Below are 21,940 nucleotides of genomic sequence, written 5' to 3' on the forward strand. Positions count from 1 at the left end.
GACTAGTGATCTGTAATAGTTTCCTGATGTAACCCGACCCATCAGTGAGGGAAGAACCCTGACTGTTGAAGAATTTGGTTTGCCATTGCAGGCAATCTGTGTTAGGACTCCTCACCCCAGCCAGTTGGTCAAGCACTTTGACTGTACTAATCTCGTTTTTAATTGATAAACAGTACCCAAGATTTAATGTTTCAGTTTTTTGCATTTTACTTTTCTAGTTTTGCAGGGTCCCTTTCCAAGAAGACATTCCCAGAGATGCTGCAAGTTGTGTATTATCTGAGAGCCTTTCCTCCTTCTGTCTTCCTGACTCATTCAAATCAGTCTATAGATTCAAATATTTTTTGGAAGGTGAGGTACAAGATGATTATTTGTACCTCATTTGCTTAAAAAGTAGGTCTTTGGCATTGACAGGGTGGCAGAAGTAGTAGAGGTAGGCATGAAGAATTAAATTCTGGATCCTCTTGAGTTTTATAGTTCCTGACAAACAGATCTGGAACAGAAGGAATGAAATGCTTAAATAATTATTCTTCATTGTAGAAGAAAAAGTTGTTGTTTATTGCATAAATGAATTTGTTACTGTGAAATTAGTCATGAATAGAACATTTAACATCTAATTTGCAGATCTGAAGAAAGTTTATTGTGGTTACTTTTTTGGTAACTAGACAAATGAAACTGCTAAGTTTTATTAGGTTTAAAGGCTATTCTGTGCTTTGCTCAATTGATGGGTGTTATCATTAGCTGCAGAAATGGATTGCATTCCTTCAGTGGCTGTTAATTTGTCTACATCATGCTGATAGTGGATTCCTGCATCCTGCACTGACATTGAACAATGTGCTGAGTAAGGGCTATAAAAATTGACTGAGATGTTTGCATAGCATTAAACTGACACTGAGATGTTTTTTATTGCAAAGATAATTCATTTCAGGCCTTTCAGGAGGGCCTTTCACATATTATACATATGGTGAATATGTCGGGCCGAGCGTGATATCAATCAGATTAAAAATGGCAAAATGATGAATTATACAGAAATTGGACAGGTATGTCAAAGGAAGTGGTAAAAGCTGCTTTCCTATGTAAAAGAAATTTCTCAAATTCAAAGGACTCCTTTCAGTGATATTTTGCTATAGACTCAATTATGCTGAAGAGCCAAGTTAAAGACTTGTCAGTCTTCTTACAAGAAACAGTCTTTAGAGACTCTTTAGAGAGTCTCAGATGCTCTCAGATTACCAAAATCCATTTTGCTTTTTACTTGGTTTTTGTTTGTTTGTTTGTTTTGGTTCTTTGTTTTGTTTTTTGAGGGGGGTTGTTTGTTTGTTTGGGGGGGTGATATTTTTTGATATTTGTTCTTTTGAATGATGGCTTTTAAAACAATCTGAACAGTTCTCATGGGCAATACACACATGCTCAACTTGAACCATGCTATATCATGTAATGAATTTGTTGCAGGATCTAAATCACAGAACAATTTGAATTGAAAGAGACCTTTAAAGGTCATCTAGTTTAACACCTCAGCCATGACATAGTGATTTCAGGTTTCTCAAAATAGCTGCTCTGTTTCTGGTTGGTTGTTGCTTTCCTGGTTCTGTGGGGAAAGCTTGACTCCTTTCTTTTATGTCCTCATTGTTATGTCCTCACACTTTCAGCAACAATATCTTATGTTAGTTTTCTTTAGTGTGTCCATAGTTTTTTACAGCTATGCTGTTGGTCACCTTTAGCTATCTGTGTTCAATATATGGAGTATTTGCTTGGTTGGGTTTTTCTCATTATTATTATTAAATCATCACATCAGTCCAAATTGACTTTATTAGCCTTTTATCATTTCATGTTGCCAGAAACTAGAGGCTCAGATATCAGATATGAGCAATTGCTGAAATTCTTGCCCAGAGCTATATAAAGAGAATAAAATATGACTGATATGTGTGCAGATTTCTCAACTTCTCTGCCTGCAGATGCTCAAGGCTTCATTTGCTGAGGAATGGGAGCCTTGTGCACGTATGAAAAGGAAAAGTGAAGACAGGGCAGGTCCTTGGGCTGTGGGGTCTCACTGCTGTGCTTTCTTCTCCTTGTTCTCTGTGTCAGGTGCAGCTGTAGTGCTGTGTCTGCTGCAGTTTTGTGAGCAGGCACAAGGTGAGAGGGAGGAGAACACACACCTGGGGCGTGAGGTTCAATGCATGGGTACCTCCAGTCTCCTCACTAGTGTGCAATGAGGAATATCATGCAGTGCTCAGCTCTTTGACATGACCTCAGGAGTTTTCAAGGGAGCATCCCTGCACCCATTCCTTGCCGAGCCCCAGTGCTGCTGCAGAGGGATCAGGTACAGTGAGCCTCCAGGACATAGTTTTGAGTTTGCTTAAGGCAACCAACAGTGCATCATTGTGGGTGCTTTGTTGTAAAACCCACTCACAGAACCTCTGGAAATTCTATTTTGTCGTGGGTTTTGTTTTTTTTTTTTTTTTTTAAACTGAGATCAGCCTGATGGTTTTGTGATGTGAGCTCTCTTGTAACTGATAGCACAACATGCCTTAGTGCACCACAGCACTGGCTGGGAAGGAGCTTGGAGCAATCCCTTTGTAAGCTGCCTTTGCAGTCATGACCCTGTGAGTTGAGACTGCAGCAAACACTGTTCCCAGCTGCCTTTGGCTCTAAGCTTAGTCTTACTTGGTCAGTTAAGCTTAAAAAACCTATTTCTTTTAACTCAAATTAGTGTTTTTCCCCCTCACCATTTCTCTCATTGCAGGCTGAAAAATCACCTGACTAAACTCTTTCCTCCTTTCCCTGTGTCATAGCTCATGTTAAAAAGTAAACATGTTTTCAGTGATTAACAGCAATAACTAGATGCTGCTGAGTAACAAGATGAATACCCACACCCCGTTTTGTAAATGTCCAGTGCTCTGACCAACTCTGTATTTACAGATCGTATCTAAATTGTGTGGGTTTTTGTGGTTATAACTTTAAAATTTGATACATGACATGCATATCAGGTTGTATTAGGTCACGCTGTCTTCTGTCGAAATGACAGTACTTTGCTTTTTAATTAAAATGTCCCTGAGTTGGAGTGGCTGTCTCCCTGCTTTGCATTACTTAGGGGACCATCTTTGCAAATCAGGATAAACTGAAATCATCTGGCATGTCTTGAATTACAATAAATACTGTGTATGAGGTTATGCAAGGTATCACAAAAATGCTTAATTAAATAATATTTGCTTCAAATTAAACAGTCATGTGGAGGTGCTGTGAAGGAATAAAAAAGTACATTTATGAGACTAGGCTTGACAATGTGGTGTCTGCCTGGAGTATCCATTATAGGTAACAATTAAGTAGTCACTATTCTGGGTGTGTGAGTAACCATTTTGTCTAGCAAAAAGATTCCTGGGAGAGAGAGAGAGATACTCCCGCTGAGAGTACTGTTTCCTTGTTGCTTTAGAAACAGGAGACCTGAATTTACATATGACGGACTGAATTACTGAACCTGGGGTTTCATCATCTCACCTGGAACCAAAAGGCTTGATGGAGACACTTCTGCCATCTTGGTTCCTCTGGAGGGAAGGAAGATCTCCTGTTCGAGGGTTTTCCACCTTTTTTGAGTTTTCCCTAATTTCGTTCAGGAAGCAGTATCACAAGACTGCAGGAGGCAGAGATAATTGAGCATAATAGGAGCAACTCTTTTGAAACAGTGTTGAACCCCTAAGGACTGGGTTTTATGCCATCAGAGAAATACAGATTAAAAGCTGCCTCTGCCTGGCTGTTACGTGTGTCCATGGTGCAAGAGAATGCTGAAGCCTCTACTTACTCTATTCCTCCTTTTTCTTTTTTTTTTCTATCCCCATCTCAGATGCTGTGCAAGCTAGAGGCAGAGAGGAGGCAAGGACTAATCCTGTCTTATTTCTTTACAGCTCCTCAGAGAGGCAATATTGTGTTGAAACTGTATTATTTATGAAAAATGGTATCATATGGTGCCAGAGACAGTCGCTTCAGCGAGAGATTCATAGACCATGAGCTGTCTGGGGCTGAAGCTGGAAGCTGTTTCCCTTCAGCTGTGGGGGGGTGGAAGAAACCAGGTGTGAGCAGTTTGTGGATGGAGCCTCATGGGAGGCCTGTCTTCCTGAGAGGATGATTGAGTGTGCAGAAACTGGCCTGGTACTTGCAGCTTTTGCTGAAACTATTCTGACATTTCAAATTCCCTTTGATAATGAGCAGGCAGAGAACAAACCATGATTACAGAAGTTTTGTGTTGCTTTGTGTTTTGCTTTTCAGCTTCCCGTTTCTTGGAGAAATAAACCTGGCATCAGCCAATTTCATGATATAGACTGAAATACAGTAGAAATATGGACTTTAAATAATTTGTGGGGCCTGAAAAAGCTTTACTTGCTTCATTACGAGAGTTTTCAGCCTGTGGTTATTTTTGCTGATGTTCTGCTCTTTAGCTGCAACAGCAAGATAGTGCCTTTAGATAATAGAGTAATACTGGATTTTGAATGCTTACTTGTTTTCCCTGGAACAGCATCAAGAAAATTAAGGGGTTTAAGTGCCAGATGGAGATTAGAGGAAGAAAATGAAATTCAAAACAGGAAGCAGAGAGGGGCAGGCTCCAAAACAACCTTCATGACATCTCACTCCAAGAGTAGAGTATTGACAGTTACTGACCTGTCACTGGCCACTCACTTTCAGTTCTGCAAAGCTGCCAAGGAAGTGTGCAGCTTTCTGCACACTTTTCAAAAAGTCTTTAGAAGGAAAATGATGCTAGAGAGTGTAATAGGCTGGGAAGACAAAGAAGGCCAGCAAGCAGTCTGAGCATTTGCCTCCCACTGTTTCACTGGGCAGTTCTCCACATGCCTGTAATTCAGCTGCCTGGAAACAGGCTCTGCTGAGCCACCTCAGGACACCAACACAGCCCTTGCCAGAGATGGGTCCAGATAGAGAGAAGCAGCACCAAGCTTGCCAGGTGCTGTGTCTACAGTAAGAAAGAGCCTTGCCATGACTCAGGAGATGTTTGCTCAGGCACAGCACTGGGCTAGTGTGTGCCTGGCTGGTGGAGAAGGGGCAGTTCCCATGTGCCTGCCTGGCACTGGCTGTGCAGACATACCCATCTTTGGCCCTGGGCTCCCACATCCCGAGGAGACCCTCTGATCAGCTGGGAGCAGAAATAAAGTCAGAGGAGACGCTGCTGGCAGCTGGCAAGGGCTTGCCTGGCAGGAGAGGTTGTGGCCTGTGTACTTGTTCCATAAGCACGGTGAAAAGCAATGCAAGCAGCAGCAGGGGAGAGCTACTTTCTTGTCAGGACAGCAACTCTTCCTGATAATTTAACTTGGTGAGTAGACATAGTTGGCAGTCAGATTATTGTGATGAGGGATATGTGGCAACCAATCTTTAAGTCTGTATTATGACTTTTAGCAGCAAAGATGTAGGAAAACTTATATTGATGTGGTAGTAATCAAAATAGAGATGCCTCATTTCATGCCAATGATTGCCTAATACTAGATGCATTTTTCCCTGTCTGTACTTCTATCTTGGTTATAACTCATATTTCCATTTTTTTTCTTTTTGTTTGAGAATTTCTAGACTTTATATACCAGGTCCATATACTATAAGCTGTGTAAATTTTCAGAACTTACTAATTTTCAGTTTAAAGTGGCTCATGATGAATTGGAATAAAATACACAAATGCTGTCTGTGAAATGCAAATCTGCTTTGAAAGCCAGTAAGACAGGTTTGTCTGACAGAATCTCATCTGTGTATATCAGGCCCTGACTGTTTTTTTGTGGTAATTCAGGGGTGCTTTTATGGGCTTAGCTCACAAGGGTTGTCAAGACAGAGATGGTGCAACTGATATATCATACTGCATTTAGCAGATGATAATGCTGTTTCCAAAAGATTGCATAGAGAAAGGAAAAAAAATACATTCCTGAACAGGACCGTTTTGAGCACTTTGAGTCAAGTAGACAACATAATTTTTCTGGTTTTCTTCCGTCTAGACAAATTACTAGGGCTTTTTAGCATTTCCAGTCTCCTACTTGCTGAAGTGTAAGAGGTCAGCATACACTCATTTGGCATGGGTTCAGGGGCTTCTTGTGGTGTTTTATCCTCTTTTTAAAAAGTCAATACAAACTACAAAGTCAGAGCAATAGTGGTTCAACTTAGCCCAGTGACTTTTATCTGAATTGCCCACCCAAATCAAACTGTGCTTTTCTAAGGAGTTTTGAGCAGTGCCCTGAAGTCCTGCTACAACATCACCTTCTTATTTCTTCTGTCTTGTAGTGCCTTGTCTGACTCCCTCAGTTCCCACAGGAGCTGTTTGGCCATTTTTACCCCACGTTTTCCCCAGGCCCCAGCTCTGGGGTGGGCATGAGATGGTGTCTCACAGCTGGAGGGCTCTGACCAGCTGTCTGGGGCACATCAGCTGTGAGGTCCTGTGGGATGCTACCCTGGAGCCTTCTCCTCCACCAGGTTGGCATTTATTTTGACATGTGGGAATAAAAGGTTTTTAAAGCAGCTCAAATGACCTAGAGGTTGATGATGGGAACTTGTAATGTCCCTTGTTCTGGATATAACACAGTCAGTTCAAGAGCATAATCCAGCACCTCCAGCAAAGCAGTCACAGAGGGGCTAGACTCTTTAGTACAGATGAGAAAAATTTAGTGATGTTTTCATGATCTGATTAATTTGTATTTAGGATGTTCTCTGACTTTCTGACATGCTGGTAAGGTTTATCTTCTCTTAAGCTGTCCACTTAAAGAATAGAGGAAAGAAGATCTAAACACTCTAAGTACATCAAGGCCTCAATGCAATTAAAATCAAGGCATCACAAATTCTGGTTTATGGTAACAGTAAATATCAGAAGATAAGCAGCGTGACTGAAACACAGTATTTATGGGGAACAATGCTTTAAATGAAAAATGTATAGTATTGATCTTTTAAATCAGCACTGTATGCCTGCGTATCTTTGAAAAGTTGCTTTTGAAGTTGTCACTGGATAATGAGGATCATGTTATGGAGGGGCAGGCTAGCAGTTGCCATTGGATTGAATTTCTTTGCTTTGGGTCAAGCTTTATGGGTTCATTTTTGAACTCCATGGTTCTGCTCTGATCCTGAGCACCCATTGCTCAAAGGCTGCAGCTGGCATCAGCAGGGCTGCTTGCCCCAGTGTTTACTCCTAATCCAAAGCCACCACAGCCTTTCCAGCTGGATCTGGGCCTCAGCCTGGAGAGCAGCATGACAGGACTGCCCACACCCCATCCCCACCGCGGCCTCCCTGCAGGGTACATGCTCCACTGCTCGGCTCTTGCCCACCAGGAAGGGCTTTCTTTCCTGCTTGGCTGGATGCTTGGAGACTCCCAAAGCCGAGATACAGATCACTAAGGTTAGCAGAGCAGGCTGCTTGCAGCTTTGAAGGAAAATTTAAATGAACCATGAAGCCTCAGTTAATTATTTTTCTTTACTGCTATTTTTTTTTTCACTGCTGCTGACAGCAGATTTACCTCTGCCCTCCCTCACAGGGATATTGCTGTTTCTAATGCTTCTGTAAAAACCCCTTGTTTTCTAAGCAGGAAAACTAAACTTTTCTGTTTTCCTTTCATGTTTATCCTTCCTTTATCTTTCTGAGACATCAGCCAGCCTCACAAGCAGTCCTTTCAGTAGCTGGAGGCCATGGCTTCTGTGAAGAGGGTACAAAGGCAACCCTCGATGCTCCTCCAGCCCCTCACACTGCCCAGGCCCAGGGCACTGCTTTTCCTCACAAACCCTCCCCTGGGCAACAGGGTGCTGGGAGACCAAAAGCTTTGGTTTTCATTTAGTGGCAGCCCTTGAAGTCAGGGTGGCTTCTCAAAGCACCACACATCCTTTTCATATATCTGAGGTCCTGCAGGGGCTGACTTTGATCCAGAGGTTGTGAAGGAAGGGTTGGAATTGCAGCTACACAGTATGAGCAGTTACGTGTTCGGTTTGTGCTGCCTGCGGCCCCCTGCTCTTTGTACAACAGCGATGGAGAAATCTTCCCTGCGAGCCGTCTTACTTGGTACAAAAGGAAAATCCTGCCCGGGGTTTGGGGCTCCTTGCTCTGTCTGCAGTGACGTTTGTAGGACCACCTCTCTGGCAAGCCTCGTGTGCCCTCTAGCTGCTGCAGGCTTCCTGGGGAACAGAGGCATGTTCATTTTCTGTGAGCATTGCTGAATTTTGCAGTCAGGACTTGAAAGCAAATTATTCAATAATTGCAGTTAGAGGAGCACTACAGACCAAGAGGCTGATTGTGGTCCTTGCTGCCTCGTTTGCCCTGTAACGATCTGACAGATAAAAGCTGTGCTTGCTGCCCAGGTAGAGAACTTGTTGCTTTAAAAGCTATTTGCCTGCAGTTTGCATGTTCAGGTGAAGCAGGGATGATTGACGTGTCAGCAGAATGATTCCTGTGGCACCTAGCAAGATGGAACATGGAAATGTGCTGTGGGGCAGGGATCCAAGAGTTAAGAGAGTTGTTGATTTTTTTGTTTTTTTTTTTGTTTTAGAATTTTTGCAGAGGCCTTTGTGTGAGAGGTTTTCTCTGCAGAGTGCAAATTGCTGCCAGCTGAGAGGCACGGTTGGCTGAGGTGCTGGTGGCTCTGAGAGCCTTATGGTGAGCACAGGTGGAACTTGTCTGCAGAGATGGTGGGCACAGGTGAAACTTGTTTGCAGAGATGATGGGCACAGGTGAAGCTTGTCTGCAGAGATGGTGGGCACCGGTGAAGCTTGTCTGCAGAGATGATGGGCACAGGTGAAGCTTGTCTGCAGAGATGGTGGGCACAGGTGAAGCTTGTTTGCAGAGATGATGGGCACAGGTGAAGCTTGTCTGCAGAGATGATGGGCACAGGTGAAGCTTGTCTGCAGAGATGATGGGCACAGGTGAAGCTTGTCTGCAGAGATGGTGGGCACAGGTGGAACTTGTCTGCAGAGATGGTGGGCACACGTGGAACTTGTCTGCAGAGATGGTGGGCACAGGTGAAGCTTGTCTGCAGAGATGGTGGGCACAGCTGGATCTTGTGTGAGACAATGGACACATCTGCAGTGCCAAGGCCAGGCTGATCCTGTTAGGGTGCTGGGAAGGGCTGTTTGTCTGGCCCCAGCAGGTAGAGCAAGAAAACCTTAAACTGCAGCATTATCCAGACCTTGTTGTGGCATCTCGTGGGGAGGTGAGTGTGCTAAAAATCTGTACAGTTTTTTAAGTGGTGTTCCCTCTGCTGAGGAGGAGGGAATGATCTCTGCCATCTGTGCTGTGCCAGCAGCACAGTGTCTTGATGGAGTAACTCCTTCTTTTCTAGTACTCCACCAAGGGGGTCTGTCTCAGCACCTGTATTTTTTTTGCCTTGTGTGTTTTGGGGTTTTTTGTAGGCACCTACTAAACTTGTATTAAGAATCTCCCCCAATTAGATTTAACTGCAACATGACTTGTTTCCTTGTGGCTTATTTCCCAGGAGAGGCTTTGTATCTGAAAGAATTATAAAGAAGATGTTGGGCTTAGCTATATCCTCATCTTCCATATTCCAAAGACTGGATGGATCCTTGATTGTATGTTTACCAAAATGATTGTTCAGGTGTTATATAAACATGTAGCAATAATATGTATACACTGCAGGCCATGTCAAAATATTTTGCTTGCTGCTGCTAGCAGGCAGAGTGGACAGCAAGTAGTATGAATGTCTGCAAACCTGCATTGCAAAAACCCACTGAAAAGTAAATAGGACACACAGGATCAGCATGATTCAGGAAGCTGTGGCACTGTGTGTGTTAGGTGCCATGGAAACATCTCCTGATGGTAACACAGCCCTCAGCTTGTACAGGGTGCCTCTGGAGGGAAGTGCTGGCTACAGGGAATATTCTTTTACAAGCAGTTAATTTCTACCTTCCACAAATTTGGAGTGAAACCACTGATTAGAATGGTGCCTAGCAATTATGCTATGATAAGTTAATTGCAGAGGAACAGCCCAATGGCTGCAATTGGCTTTGGCTGGATTGCACAAATGTGTGAGGGGAAGAAAGGTGATGGTGTCTTCTGAACAGCACAGCTGAAATACTGGCACTCTGCTGCAGTCTAACATGGGAGCAGGTGCCTCCCTTTCGATTTGCGTGAGTAACTTCAATCTGACTTCTTTGGTCCTTTCTTACATCCTTTCTCCGTTCTGGTAAGGTTGTGCTTCTTCCCCCAGTGGACTGCTGCATCTGAGGAGGGAAAGGGGAAGGATTTAGAATAGCATTGGATAGATATTTTAGAGGCTTTTTGTAACACCTCGCACCTTATATAAAAAAATGCTGTAAAATAAGGGTTTGGTGCACGCTGATATTAGTTTCTTTTAGGTAATTATTAATGCTGTAACATTAACATCATGTTCTAAGCCTGCTTTTGTACTGTAAGAGTGAAATGGGTTCAGTGTTTCAAGTGGAGTGTGAGTGCTTGCCATGGCAGCACGGCTGGCCTGGAGCTCCAGCTTGTGGCTTTGCTGCAGGTATGTATGAAAAACAGCTTCAGTACAGCAGTTCAGCTACAAATCCATAGGAGAATCTTTCATTTTTCCTTCTGAGAACATAGTAATAAAAACATTTAAGGAGAGGCAGGTTTTACAATGGGTTGGGGTAACACTTAAAAAAAAATTAAAATCTTGCTTTAAAATGAGACGTAGATACTCTTTAAATCTTCCTGGTGCAGAACTGGTAAATCTGGGTGTTCCTCTTTTGGACTTCTGCTGTCACTGCCTGGTGGCAAAGGGTCCTCTCCTTTGTGACTGTGAGCATTACTGCCTGATAGGAACACGAGGGCAGAGCAAGCACTGTGGGTCATGTCCCCTGCCTGTGAGGCAAGCAGGGGGTAGGAGAGGAGGGAAAGGGAATGAGGGAGCCAGGACTCTTTATGGAGTGGCCAGGTAGCATTTCCCCTTTCTCAAATGTCCCTGGGGGATGGTGTTCTTAAATATACATTTAAGTTATATATTCTAAATATATCTAAATATATATTTATATCTATATTCTTACATACATCCCCCGAGGTGCCATCTGAGGGGCTACAGAACTGGTCTGAACCTGCTGTGCCCCCCCTGGGGCAATCCCTCCTGTTCTCACGGGGACCCCTTGGCCCTGCTGGGACAGACAACCCCTGTGACATCCCGCGTGTTTCCCAGCCCAAGTACTGGACAGCCTCTCTGTCCTCACAGGATGAAAAAGCAGCTCCCAAGTGCAGGTTGTTCATGATTTCTCACATAAGTTTTTCCATGAGTTATTGGGGTAAGAAATTTGGAATTACTGGGTGAGCAGACAGGAACCCTTTGCCAGGCTCGAGCTGTGGCTGCTGCTTCAATTCCTCCTCTGGTCCCTCCGTGGATCTTGCATTTTTTTGTCTCCGAGAATTAGGTAGAAATTCACAAATTTCATGGGGTTGGAAGGCTGTGCACCAGCACTGGGTTGGCTTTTTTCTGACTGTTGGGGTTCTTTTGAGGAATAATGACCTCTCCATGTCCTAAACAGGGCATCTGCCTTGACATGAGGTCCCATTTTCCCTGACTGTAGGTGTGAACGGGCTTTACTGGGATTTACCCTATCACAGATCCTGTTTCAGCTCTGCAGAAGAAGAATGGTAGTATCAGTATTTTAACAATATGCAGTAGAAATGCAGTCTGTGCTAAGATGCTACAATAGGGACAATAATTTTACCTAAGCTGTAGACCCTCGGATCTTAAAACAATAAAAGCCAGTCTCTGCTTATCACTTGTCTGGTTTTGTTCCCCAGAAATCATTCTCTTCTATTCAAGTCAGGCACACAACAAATAAAGTTTCACCAGACCTACAGCTCAGCAGAGAAAGAAGCACATTTGGTGTTCCTCTGGAAACCCTCCTTCAGGGTGCGACACAATGTGGGGTTCCTTCTCTTGTGACACAGATGGTGGAGTACCTAGAGGTGTTTGGTAAGTTCCTGTTTTCCCTGTTTGGCCTCTGAAGGCTGTTATTCTTTGTTTAAGCTGTATTTTTTAGCTGTAAGTGCTGAAAAATCTATACTTACAATTATTATGCTTTCTTAAAGGAGCTCTTGCTTTTTGAGCTTCATCAACAAATGAGTTTTGAGTTCTTATCACACAAATAAGGTAATGCAACCATTGCTTGCTGTTTTATATTTCTTAAACAGGTCTGGAGCGTGTTGGTATATTTAGAATTGGTGGTTCAGTAAATAAAATCAAAGAATTAAAACAGAAATATAATCAAGGAGAAAAAGTGGACCTTATTAATGATGGAGATGTTGATTCTGTGGCCAGTCTCCTGAAGCTCTTTCTGAAAGAACTACCAGTGGCTGTTTTTCCAGACAACATTTGTTCTGGCTTGCTAAAAACTTTCCAAGGTACAGAACAGGCACCTTCCAAGCTTCTGTCCTTTCTCTGATAGTGACAGATAATGTGTTCATTGCATCTTTTCTAAGCAAGGTTTTATGTTTCCTTAACCTGAGACTGATGTTTAGTTGCTTTTGATTGACTACGTTTCAATGAACTTGTCTGTAGTCTTTTTTTTAATTCTTTAAGGCTTTTGGACTCCCCAGCATCATGTGGCAACGCATCTTGCAATCCAATCCTTTATTCTTTGAGAAAGTACCCCTCTGCATGCTTTCTTTTTAAATTGTATACCTTACTTGTTACTGAGATGACATCTTTATTTTTAATCTAATTGCCATCATAATGCTGCTTGTGTCTTTATATACCCACTGCCTCACTTCTCTCTTTTCCAAGCTGAGGCCTCTTTCTCTATTTAACCTTCCCTGGTACAGGAACTCTTTTGTGCATCCCTGTTCTTACTTAGAACTTTATTTTTAGTTAATATTTATTTTTCTAATCCTCTTATAATCTTCTTGGACAGCAGTGTGTGGAGCAGCATGAAGCTTTCAGAATGCAAAGCCAGGACCGGTACTTGCAGCAATACACTGCCTAGTTCCCCATTAAATCTATAATGGCTGAGCTAATGTTGTCAGACAATTCTGCCCAGTGATTTTGACTGATGACTAATTCAGGTGTTTACATACAAATAAGTGAGTTAGATTGCAGGTTGCTTTTGCTCAAGGTGCCAGTGTAAGTGTTTGCAAGGAAAAAGGAAAGAAAGAGAAAGGAATCCGCTTCATGAACTGTGAAAATCTATGCTGAAAGATCTATGGTTTTTTGAGAGCACTTTGTTTTGTCTACTTCTAACTGTCTTGCTGTTATTTTTAAAATATTTTTATTTTTTCCCCCTCTCCATCCTCTTTTCCATTTCTCTCATTAATCAGTTGGGCACCCTGGGCCTTAGCCTGCACGAAATGTATTTTTTAGGGCTAAAATTACCCTTTAGGGCATGATTTGCTATTCACAATGTCAAAGCTATGCAGATGTGTCCTGGTGATCTGTGGCAAATTTGAGCATCAGCTGCCAATTATTGAGCAGTACTGTCATCTAAATTCTAATAGCCAGGAGACTTCATCATACTAATTCTGAACTGCTGATCAAATGGAGTTGTTTGTGAACCTATTTTCTGCCTTGTTACCCTTCTTTGAAGAACGAGAACCAAGAAAATGCTAAGTATCTCCAATTTAGATTTTTAAGCATCTCTTGTGTAGCTACAGTTGCATATTTATAGACCAAAGATGTTTGGAGTCTGAGAGCTACCAATTAGTCAGGAAATGAAGATGATGTGGGGCTGAAAGGGTACAATTTCTTATTTCCCTTAATGAGAATCATGCAGCATGTGTAAAATCTCTCAGGAAAGTTAAGGCTGACAACCTTATATCATCTTTAAAGGCAGCTTTAAGGATTCAGGTACATGACTACTGCCTGCAATCCCATTAAGAAAGCAGCAAGTGCTGGATAATTCTGTCATAACAGGAAGAGTAGCAGAAACAGTGTATGTAAAACTCAGTATCTGGAAAATCCATGGTACTTAAATATTCATTTGTGAAAACTGCTGTCAAAATTTGGAGTACAAGTTATTTGTTTGGGACATATTTATTCTTCACTTTGCTCTAATATATTTTAAAATGTCTCTCTTTCTCAAATCTATAGAAATATCTATGATGAAATTGTGTTGATATTAGGAATGCCTGTCATAATTTTTTTTCCCCCCACCAGAGCACAAAATCAACACAACAGAATGCATAGAGAACATGAAACAGTTGCTCAGCTGCCTGCCCAAAGCCCATCAAAACCTTCTTCAGTTCCTGTCTGCTTTCCTGTTAAAGATAGCAACGCACAGTGAAGTGAATTTCATGACTCTGGAAAACCTCTCCATTGTGTTTGGACCTGCTCTATTCAAGTGAGTACTCTCTATTCACCCACCTTAAACAGTTCTGCCAAGCCACTTTACAATGAGGCTTTTTGTCATAGCTGTATGTCCAACAGTAAGTGGAACATTTGGAAAGTTAAATATTTATACAGTATATTTTGGACAGATGTGACAGGTTCTGAGCTGGCTGACCACCTTCATTCTGTTAGGCACTGACTAGACAGGTCCAGCCTCAAGTAAGAAAACATCTGAAGAGAAGAGATATGACAGGTGGAGAACTGTTTAATGAGAACTACTCCTCTTTTCCTAGCCAACTGAAGTGCAGGCTGCTTAGTTGTTAGACTCGATTCTGAAAAGCTAATGCTGACTTTGACGTTGTAATATCATTAGATAACAGAGAAATTAAGATAAATTCTTTATCAAGAATGAGAAGCAACTCATTCTGCCCTTGCCACTAAAATGCAAGTTGACATCCAGGCAGAGGCCCCCTGAGCTTGCAAGCAGTGACTGCTTGGCTGAAGCTAGACAAGTTATGTGTGGGATGATGGTGAGTGGGCACAAAAGGAAAGGCTGGACAACGTGCCATGCAAGTCAAGATGACAAGAAGGAACAGCCTAGTGTGATCAGGTAATGGAGGATTTTCCAATGAAACTAGAATGGTTTAGTTCTTTATCCCATCCTTCATTGTAGACACTAGAGGATGTTAAAATCTTTATACCTGTTACCATTTGTAAACCTTTGTTTTAGTGGATCATAGCCATGTCAAGCTTAATGTGAACTATGAGCCTGTGCCACTTTACAAAATGTATGTGTTAGCAATTAGGATCTTCTATGCAATAAAAAAAGCCTTATTCACATTTTTTTTCCTGTATGTGGCAAGCCAAGTTCATTTAAAAAGTATATCTTCAGCAAAATTTGCACCAATCAATGACAGACTTTGTTTTGGGGAACTGTACTTTTGCTGCTGTTTCATAGGTCTCTATGTTTAGTGTCTGCTTACCTGCTCTTTGGGTTTATTGCCAGGTGTACCAACATATGACCTTTGCAGGTGATATAAGTTTATATCTTTAGTGAAAGTACAGCCATGGAGACAAATCTAACATGCGATGTGGTAGGAGTTATGCCATTTGAGAGGAGGCTTCACCGTGGCTGATGGGACAAGGGACAAGGCAGTTTTGCAATCTAACCCCAAGTTCCTTAATCTCTGCATGCTAGTTAGTAAATGAGAGTAGATAGATGAGGTTTATTTTCAGTGTCTGGATTAGTTGTGTGGTGATACTTATAAACAGGTAAAAGGCTGATGCTAAAAGGCCTTCGCCAGAAGTCTATCCCTTGACCCCTACACTAACTCAAAAAGGACTTCACTGACTGTCACTCTTCTGCCATCAGGAGACCTTTGCTATCACTTGAGGCTTCTGTGCATACACACACATGCAAGGAGACTTAATTCCTTTATTTCCACTCCCAGGTTTTCTGAATGTGTGCCCACTGACCTACACATGAGAATCCAGTATGCTCCCTTATTGACTGTTGAGCTGCTTCAGTTTTTAAATGTCCCAATGTTCTGGGACATGGTCTAGCTACTTCTGAAGATGTCCCTCTGTCTGGTTTTTAAAGTACTCTCAGTGCTAAACAAAGTATTTGTGGCAATGACCTGTCTGAGAAGCCTTGAAAGCAATCAGAGTTGGGTTTCCCTGCTACTGACTTGTCAAGACAACAGCTACAAATAGAAATATGTCTTCCTTATAAATGTTATCTTCAGCTTTTACAGTCATTCTGATCTCACCAGCTCTGGGAGAGAAACCAGTAATTCTGGAGCTCCTTTTTTGTGAAGTGTTTAGCTGATTCTGTCCTTGGAGAGTTACCTCCTGGGATTATGAAAAATCACCTTTTTGGTAGTTGAGTGGAGACAAGAGCTTTGCAACTGGCATTTTCTCTCGGTGAGATTGCTGTACCACTTCCTGCTGAGTGACCCGAGGCCTTCAGTGATTCAGAATAAATCATTTGTATTGTCCTGTAGAGCAGCAAAATTCAAGGTAGACAGCTGTGGCAAATCATATCTGCTGACACAGGGGAAAAAGTCATAAATATCCTTTATGTCTTTCAGAGCCAGAATTAGTGCAATTATCTACCACATTATGAAACATTTGGCAGCCAGCGTGTAGCTGCACTGGAAACTGAGACATGTTGGGTAGTGCTCACTATAATTGCTCAGACAAAATGTGAAAATATGAAAAAAACAACTCTAGATCTAATCTGCAGAAATATATGCTCCATTCAGTTGCTGGAATTAACCTCCTGGATGTAATGTCAGCTCCACTTATGGCACTAATTCACTGCAGGTGTTAAAAATATTCTGCATGTATTCTGGCAATCTGCATTTTTGTGCAATTTCTTCTTCCTTCTTTGGCATTGAACAACTGAACTAGGTTGTTTATAAGCCTTCTTACTTTAAATTTCTTATCTATTTATATTCAAGTATAAATTCTATCTGGGATTATCACCTGTCTCAATCTTTTGACACTTTTATTTGTGGAGACCTGTCATGCTTATAGTTTCACTGAAGTGACCGAGTAGGAATATTCAGTAGTTGGAACATGGACACATATGGGCCTTGGGGACACAGAAGTAGAATATTAAACTTGCTGCTCATTATACCTTGCAAGCCTAGCCTGCATATACCTCAGAATTAGTAGCTATGGCAATTGCAACAGAAAAAAATATAAGCCTTAACACAGGTTTTATATTGAAAGTCTAGTTACAGGGTCATGGAAAATTTCATCATGGATTTTAAATGTTAGGAAACTGATATCACTGTTTGTGTGAAACTGAATGTTAAATAAGCTGCCTCTTATCTATTTTTAATCTGTTGCAGCCCCTTACTTTAATGCTACTTACATTCAATATTTGACTGAAATCAGATTCACATTGGAAGAATTCTACTGTATTATTAGTATGTATCTCCCTGTTCAGGGTGATGGAACCCAGAGAGGGAATATATGAAAAGAAGGTATGTTTCAGAAAAAACATAACTAAGTAAAATGTTTTAGTTTTACCTTAATCTTTGAAAACAGATCCTTCTTATTTCTTATATGGGCCTTCCTCCCTCATGTTATTTTTTTTCCCCATGAGACTGAGTTAAGCTATCTTCACTGCTGTTAAATTGCTTCACCATCACTGTTAGTGTGGCTTTTCTTTTAGATTTTAGACCCTGGAATCTGTTGTGGATCTTTTGTGACTCAATCTTAACATGTGCATGATGCAGCTTTTGTGTCCTTGTCTCTTTGTAGGTAAGGGAACAGAAGCATAACTTGCAGGTCAGGTCTCAGGCTGGCTACTCCCTGGACTCTGCTTAGCTCCACCCTTCTCTTAACTTCTGCTGTTGAATTCTTTCTGCTTGTTCTCCGAACTATTTATTTCTGTTGCCACTCATCCTCCTTGTGAACTGTTTTGTGTTCCCCTAGTCTCTGGGAATGCCTAGGAAAACGTGTTGCCACACTTCTGTCAGAGATGCAACTGATGTTCCTTCAATTTCTATGAATATTTCGTTTTGCTTCAGCTTGGTAAAGAGATTTTTGGTACTTACCTCAGTAAGTAAGCCTTGCAGGAATGCACAAGCATGTTAGCCAGCCAGCTGTTTGCTGCTGCTCACTTTGACTCATTCTTTCTGTAAATTTGCAGCAAGCCTCTGCTGGCAGGGAACCTTGGCAGATCTTCTGGGCACAGCCAAGGCAAGGGACTGCATGGATTTTTTAGCTTGCACTTCGTGGCAAAGAACTTCGAAAAGATCTGATTCCTGATGATCGAGTTTTACTTGTTCCTTATTTGTAGTGAATGTTCTCTTGTGTTTGATTTTCACTATAACTGATTACAGGGCTTTTATAGTGAATGCAGAATACATTTCAGGAGCTGTGCTCTTCCTAGATTTTCTTCTAGGAACCATATTCCTGGATTTAGCAGTGTGTGAACCTGATTCCCCTGCTGTCAGCCAGTTAATAGAGTTTCTGCTAGTGGCAGAAGTATCTGAACACGTGGGAAGTGACTATTTTACAAAATTAATTAAAAGTCTTTGTGGAAGGTGGCTGCAGAGAAAACTAAAAATATATTCTCTATATTTGGAGTACACACCTGTTGCCACCCGTGAATATCTGCTGATGAGACATTGATATTGGAGTCAGCTGCAGGGGCTTATCCCAGTCTATAGCTTGGATTTGTTATAAGATGAAAGGAGAACTGGGCACCCAAAACACAGGCTACTGGTAAGGGAAAGTGGGACTCAGTAAGTGGCATGAGAGCTGTTTATCTTCATGGATAGCTTGTGCAGTATTGGAGTTAAGAGCTGGTAGAAGTGGATTTGGGAACAGATGTCTAATATAAAAAAAAAAGTTGAAAAAGAAGACGAAGGATGAAAAGTATTGCTTCTATGGCCTGTGAGTTGAGGGTATTAATGTTGGGTGAGCAATGAACAATCTCTTAGGATTGCTGTATGCAGGAAAGGCTGTTGCTCAGTCAACTATGGTTTACATGTTTACATGCAGCCTTGCTTTTTGTGGAGAAACTGAGTCTCTCCCAAGAAAAATAGGAATTCACAAAAGAAAAATGTTAACCAACCCTAAAGAAAGTGATGACACAGTAGTTTATCCCGTAAATCTGTCTACGTTTTACCTGGCTCATGGCTGGGCTTCGCAAACGAAGATTTGGGAAGGCTCTGTCCATGTTTGTTACAGGCACGTTGGTGGCTAAAAAGGCCAATACGAGACAGACATGTCCAATTGCAAAAGGCACAGCAGAAAGACTCCTTAGATGGTGTATTCTGCAGGGCACGATTCTTTCTGCATTGTCTTTTCTCCTCAAGGGTGATCCTGTGGGCATTCCAAAAGCATCAGCAGCATTATAGATGGTGTGTCTCCAGGCCTCCCGATTGGAGGCCAGAGTAGACCAGTTATGGTGATCAATATGGCCAAGGCTGAGATGTTGTTTCAGGGAGTCCTTGTATCTTCTCTTTGGGGCTCCTCTCTTGCAGCAGCCAGTGGCAAGTTCACCATAAAGCAACTATAACTCTGTTTAAACCATCTTCTTTCAAAAGGAACCTGGACTCAAGTTCTTACAGAAACAACAGTAAGTTTACAAAAGAGGAACGTGAATGAAAGCAATTGGATTGGGCCCAGTGTGTATGTTTGCACTTTAAAATTGCAAATGAATAATGAATGTACTGATTTGGCAAACAGAAGACTGGTGTGTTCATGTTCCACATTAGTCTCCAGAGTTTATGAATGTCTTGTTTAAATATTAAAACCGTGCTGGGTGGAACTGAGTTGGTGCAGCGTGGCTGGAGAAGGCCATAGATAGCATTTATGTAAATGTTCTCGAAGCTTCCCAATAGTTCAGAGGGGGAATACACAGGTCCTTTAGGGAATGAGATTAGAATCCTATACAAAGAATCCCTTGACTTTAATTTATTCCAATTTAGCATGGATACCACAAGTTCAACTATTATTTATTTTTTTAAAAATAAATATGTGGGGAAAGCAAGAAAAAACCCCAAACTCAACCTGCTAATGGGAGCATCTGCAAGTTTCCCTGCATGATGTGCTTGATGTCTGTGGATTTATAAATTAACACACTGAAGCAGTTTGTTACCTATGGGGGTTTTTTCCAGGCATTTTTGGTAATAAGACATTCCAGTGATCAGAATTCACCTTCATAAGCTAAGCTAGAACAAAACTACTCTCTTCAACCCAGTGTCAGCGAGTGCTGGCAGATTTCTGGGGCTTTTTCTCCCATTCTCAACAGGAGAAATCAAATCCTTGATTTTCTGAACCTCGAGTCTGAGTTGCTGTCAGGTTCTGCTGTGCTGCCACAAAGACTCGTTGTGTTGTGGATCAGCAAACTGGAGCTCTGACACTGCGAAGGTCCCAGTCTTGTGAACCCACCAAACTGTAGGTCCCTGTCCCAACAACTGCTTGTTAGAAATGGGGAACTCTGTTTTCATCCAGTCACTCAGCTGGCTGCTTTGCTGAATTATCTTGGGCCCTGGGAGGGCTCCCTGTGTGACTCATGATTAGCCCCTGATCTGAGAGCTCCTAAACTTAATCCACCTCCTCTTCCTTTAGGGTCCCTGTCAGTCCCTTGGCTTGTGAAGAGCAAAGGCTTTACAATGGCCTCCTGCTGTATCTGCTTCAACACCATGAGATGCTTTTTGTTGACCTGAACCCTTGTTTCTCACAGAGACAAGCAGATGGCCTTCAGGTAAGAAAGTCACAGTAATCAATTCAGCAAGTAATCAAGCACTTCATTATGTTGGAACCTACAAATGGAAATATATTTGCTTATCCTTAGTGTAAGTAATGACTGTAACTTGTTCCCAGCAATGTAAATATTCATGATATACCTAAGCCAGAGAGGAAACATGAGTATTTAAAATTTTGATTTTTGAAAAATTTCAAATGCAAAAGGTAAACAATAAAATTTGAAGTTGTTTCCACTTTAAATGTGTTAATACCAAGCTTTGTTAGATCAAAGCCACTGGATTTTTTCCTTGAGTGAAACACTTTTCATTTTGCATATATGTTTGTCTATACATTGGTGATGCAGAAAAGCAAAACCAGAAGGTTGGAAACCTCTCTGTCCCTTTTTAGAAGTCACTGTGTGTGTTTCAGCTTCTCCTTGGGCACTTTCTGTTGTAAAACATTGTTAGTACTTCGATTCATTTTTTTGCCTCTGTCAAAAACTCCTGGTGGAGAAAACATGCTAGACAAAGGCTGGTTTAGGGAGAGGGTCAATATAAATCTTATTTTCAGTTTGTGATATGATGTGTCATTGCTGCTTAACTTGAAATCGATTTTTAGAAAAAGACATGCAGTTCCCACACATCCTTGTGGCTCATGGCCAGACTGGTAACAGTGTGCCAGGAAAAGTGATGGACTATGGAAGAGATTTCCATTGTATGTAAATGTAGATGCTGCTGCTTGTGTTTATGACTCCTTAATTTTCTGTCTTCTTTCTCCGAGTATCTCTGTTAAGAAAAACCATCAAACTTCAAATACAAAGTCAAATTCAGTATTTAGAACATATTGTATATCCCAAGCAGAATACTGAGACACTAATGCTCCTTGGAAGCTTTCTTTTAAAATAAAACCTGTCCAGAGATAGGTATAAAGAACAGAATACTCTGATACAAGGATGTTTCTACAATATTGCTGCCATGCCATGTCCCCATCTCTAAAACAGGGAGATGGTTTCACACTGAGATGGTGTTGGAGCCCCTGCCTCCAGCTCCTCTTTCTCTCTGAAGAAGTCCTGTGTCACTACCACCTTTGAGAATTTCTGCAATCTGTATCCAAATGAGCAAATAAAATCGAAATTTAGCTTCTGTTTGCAAAGCTAGAAGAAGCATCAGCAGCTAAAAGAAATTGGGAATGTATTAGAGAAGCCAGGAAACCTGGCTTTCTGTTGCAGTGCTTTTGTTCTAGAACCAACTCCACTCCCTGTAATTCTGCAAAATGTCACAGTCTGTCTGGGATTGTGGTGATGTGGGAAAGACTTCTGCTGAAAAGATCCTTTCAAGCTCTTTAATAAAACCTCAGACAAAGCATAGCCATGGGGCACTCTCCTGCTCTGAGGTAAGCTTATGAAAAAAATCCCAGCTGTGGGTGAGAAGGGAACTCAGTATTCTGTGGCTGGTCTTGTTTTTGTA

General features: G+C 41.7%; 1 protein-coding gene across 1 annotated transcript in view; it reads left to right on the top strand.

The window, feature by feature from the left end:
* The first annotated feature begins 4,903 nt into the window (after positions 1–4,903).
* FAM13C (family with sequence similarity 13 member C) overlaps positions 4,904–21,940 on the top strand; it is a 125,348-nt gene continuing 108,311 nt past the window's right edge. Inside the window, exons 1-5 of the mRNA XM_029964840.1 lie at positions 4,904–4,942; positions 11,741–11,915; positions 12,134–12,343; positions 14,091–14,274; positions 20,358–20,493. Of these exons, the coding sequence (XP_029820700.1) occupies positions 4,904–4,942; positions 11,741–11,915; positions 12,134–12,343; positions 14,091–14,274; positions 20,358–20,493 (744 nt within the window). The remainder of the gene's footprint in view (positions 4,943–11,740; positions 11,916–12,133; positions 12,344–14,090; positions 14,275–20,357; positions 20,494–21,940) is intronic.

The sequence above is a fragment of the Manacus vitellinus genome, unplaced genomic scaffold, assembly GCF_001715985.3.
Source record: "Manacus vitellinus isolate BGI_N305 unplaced genomic scaffold, ASM171598v3 scaffold_80_pilon, whole genome shotgun sequence".
NCBI lineage: Eukaryota > Metazoa > Chordata > Aves > Passeriformes > Pipridae > Manacus > Manacus vitellinus.